The sequence below is a fragment of the Nicotiana attenuata genome, unplaced genomic scaffold (genome assembly GCF_001879085.1).
Source record: "Nicotiana attenuata strain UT unplaced genomic scaffold, NIATTr2, whole genome shotgun sequence".
Classification (NCBI taxonomy): domain Eukaryota; kingdom Viridiplantae; phylum Streptophyta; class Magnoliopsida; order Solanales; family Solanaceae; genus Nicotiana; species Nicotiana attenuata.
In genome coordinates this window covers 125,625-129,454 of record NW_017673255.1, presented here as the reverse complement: position 1 = coordinate 129,454, position 3,830 = coordinate 125,625, and the positions used below count along the sequence as shown (strand labels likewise).

At 31.1% G+C, this 3,830-nt stretch overlaps 1 protein-coding gene across 1 annotated transcript; it reads right to left on the bottom strand.

Moving 5' to 3' along the window:
• Positions 1 to 474: 474 nt before the first annotated feature.
• Positions 475 to 3,568, bottom strand: LOC109215848. Its single transcript, XM_019379961.1, has 2 exons — positions 3,031 to 3,568; positions 475 to 611 (listed from the first exon to the last, which is right to left on the bottom strand). The coding sequence occupies exons 1-2, from the start codon at positions 3,566 to 3,568 to the stop codon at positions 475 to 477; spliced, it is 675 nt and encodes a 224-aa protein (XP_019235506.1).
• Between the last annotated feature and the right edge of the window lie 262 nt (positions 3,569 to 3,830).

Sequence of the window (3,830 nt, the reverse complement as noted above, 5' to 3'; positions counted from 1 at the left end):
TCTTATTTTGAAAAATACTTTTTTTTAGAAGTACTTTTTTTAAAAGTACTTTGATAAAAAATAGTTTGTGTTTGGCAATTTATTTAAGAAGTACTTTTTGCAACATTTGGTTAATAAATTGTGTTTGGCCAATCTTTCTAAAAAGTACTTCTGAGTGTCAAATTATCAAAAAGAATAGTACTAAGGTCTTATAATTCTTTTATAGAGAAAAATAAACTCAAATATTTATCGTAAGAGACTATTATTTTTATTCTATTTAATTAAAATATAAACATAAAGTAAACAAACATATTAAAGATTTAAATCAATTTTACACATATAGTTATACCAAAGCATATATTATTATCTAGTATAATTACTTATTGTTACATGATGATTTTAATTATCAAAATACATCATTCAGTATGAATTAGAAGTCTATTCCACAAATTACTATATATTGATAAAATACCATGAAATAATAAGTAAAGTCACTCACACATGATAATATTTCTCAACAATTTCATCTCTACGTCTATCACACAACGCATCCATATTTGTAGAAGACTTGCCTTGCATTTCTAAAGGAATATCAGAAGGTCCATCTCCTTCCTCAATTTCTGCATTAATGCCTTCATTAGCATAATAATTAATTCCTTATCGGTAGAAGAATATCGTCGGATGAAATTATGTATAGCCATGGTAATTGTAACTAGATGATTCTGAGTGTCAAACTTGAAAGATGGCATTGAACGTAAAATAGAAATAATTTTAAATATATAAAAATAAATTTTTTGTAAAAAAAATAGTTAAGTATGTTTAAATTCAAATTCAAAAAGAGTAACGAATTATTAACAACACATAATGCATATATTTTTTTAAAATTTAAATTCAAAAAGAAACTGATTAGTATTACCTAACCTTACTAACTTTGTCCTACATTGCCAAGTGGCCTATTGTCGGGCTGCCACTTGGCTTAATGTGTGATGCGTTTTCTTCTTCTTTTAATAATATATAGATAGATTATGCGATGGAATTGTAAATTTATTAACTATTTGTAGGTAATTTTCACAAATTAGATTTGATAACTGTTTTAAAGATTGGAGAACTAATAGCATACAACATAAGAAATTATAAATGATTATTTGTAGGAAGAGATTTGATAATCCAAAGAAGGATGTAGATAATTTACTTTAGTGTCAAAAAAGAAGAGAATTTTGAAAGTTACAAGACATTACACAAGAAAAAATCAAAAACAAGAAAAGTCAATAAAGAATCTGGAAAGTTACAATATGATTCATGTATATGATATCTTTAGTTTTAAAAGAATGGTAAAATCTAGAAATAAAAATGAAAAGAAAAAACTTAAATTAGTAAGGGATAATTTGAAAAATATAAATTTATGGTGAGGATAGTTTTATATTGAATAAATTAATTTTCCACTTCTGCTTCTGCTTCTTGGAAGAAGCTAGAATTTTTTGCTTCTTCCCAAAAGCAGAAAAACTGCTTCTGCTGCTGACCAAAAGTACTTCTCTGTATTGGCCAAACAGCTTAAATTTTTTTTAAAAATACTTTTTTAAAGGAAAAAAGTACTTTTGGCCTCATAGTAGCTCGGCCAAATAGGCTCGAAATGTCTTAATCAGAAAGTATTATTTGTATTGAATTGTATGATCATTTTGTTTAAAAATTTAAGCTATTATGGGAAAAGATATTTTTAATAGTTTTATTGTAAGTGACGCCAACCGAACTAATTAGCTAACAACCTAAAGAAAATAGATTAGTTAATAACTGTATTCGCCAAATTAATTTAGACCCAATTCTTTGGAAAGTTAAGTTGAAACCACCCTTCCCCCCCCCCCCTTCCCCCCCAAGACAACTATCGTTCACTAAATTATTGTTTAATTGAAGCTCAATTAAGACATTTAACTAGATTGTATATACTTTAAAAGCTACACTTAAGGTGGTCCTAACTAGCCATCAACTAAATATAAATGGATCGATTTAATGCTCGGACTTAATCGGCTAGCTGAACAAGTTGATATATCAGTTAACCGTTGACCTAGGATTTAACCCTGGTCTATAAAAGACAGACGTTCTCATCAAATATTACTCATTCGTTTACTTTTATTTGTCCGCTATATTAAAAATATATTCATTTTTACTAGTCCACTCTAAAAAACAAGACATAATTTAGCATTTTATACCAACTTTACTCTTGTATTTTTCAACACTTTGGATTTATAATAGTTTTCAGTTAGTTTTCCAATAGTTATAATTTGGGGTGATACAGTAAAGTTATTATTTTCTTATTTGCTTCTTAAGAGGTGTGCGTAGTTACCATATGTAACTGTAGTTTGCCTAATATTATTATTTAGACTCATGGGAGGATCAGAGGCGGAGCTAAGATTTAAAATTGAGGAATTTTTATAAAACACTACAATTTAGAGCCTAATTACTATACGTAACTATAGTTTGCCTAATATTATTTAATTGTTACCAGCTTGTATCACTGTATTCATACGCGCATCGAGTATTCGTTCGCACATCGAGTATTCGTTCGAGCAATAAATACAACCAAGGCGAAATACAGATACAACTCGTACCAATTGTATTTAACTAAGGTGAAATGCAACCTGTAACGACTGTATTCGTTCGCGCAAGGAATACAACCAAGGAGAAATACATAAATACAAAAAAAATAGAATGTTCTCATTCAGAGTCAAACTCAAGATCTTCGCTTATTAAGCGAGTGTTCTAACCAACTGAGCTACGAGAGCTTGTAGCTCTCTTGTTTCATTTCAAAACAATTGATCTCTTGTTTCAGTAGTGCAAGACAATTGAGTTCTGAACTTGACTTCAAACCTATAGCACGTCTTAGTCACTAAGTTCTGAACTTGACTTCTTTTTTTTGAACGTTAAAACAGGATATTATATATATATACTAAGTTGCGTTTGGCATATTACATTGTTCTTCACTTAATGCGAAGAGTGAAGGATCAGATGGCCCTTCCTTCATAATATTTTGATTTTCTAGGCAAAATAGCATATTACAGATACTACTAGATACATTCTTAGAGAAAATAGGATCCCCACTCATATCATTTGCAAGCGTTTTTTCTACAAAAACTGGTGGTGACACTAATACTTTAACTTCTTCATGCATATTTTTGCTGTCGTCCTCGTTTTTTGCATCTTTTGCTAGTGCATCCGTCACCCTATTGCGTTCTCTGAAGTTATGCCTCAGTACTAGGTCCTTCAGCTGGAACATTAATGACCTGCAAAAAAAGATTACGTTATTTAGAGTAGCATGGCCATTTTCAATGGCTTTGATGACGTCTGTTGAATCTGTTTCAATTTCTAATGGAAACAGCATGAATCTATGAGCTAATTTGAGGCCTTCCTGGAGTGACTGTAATTCAGCGTGTAGAGGATATATGGCATTGGTTTTCTTTTGGAAGCCAATAATCCACTTCCCACTGCAACTTCGGAAGACTCCACCTATGCCACTTTTGAGGTTATCATGCGCACCATCAACGTTGAGTTTGTACCACCCCTTTTGAGGGGGATGCCATTTGATGTCAATGGTCATTTTTTGAGTAATAGGGTTACTGTGAGAGGTCATGAAGTGGAATTCCATGGCATGATGTACAATGGTTTTGAGTGACGGGGAGAAATTTGTGTTGTTTATGTTGTTGCTGTTTCTATTTAACCAAATTCCCCATACCACGAATGGAAAGAGTTGTTGCCAGTCAATGAAAGTATTGATGAATTTTGGGGATTGGTTTTTGAGAAAAGACAACCAATGCTCATTGGAGTTATGGATAGTGATTAAGCCTAATTGTGCCCATAGC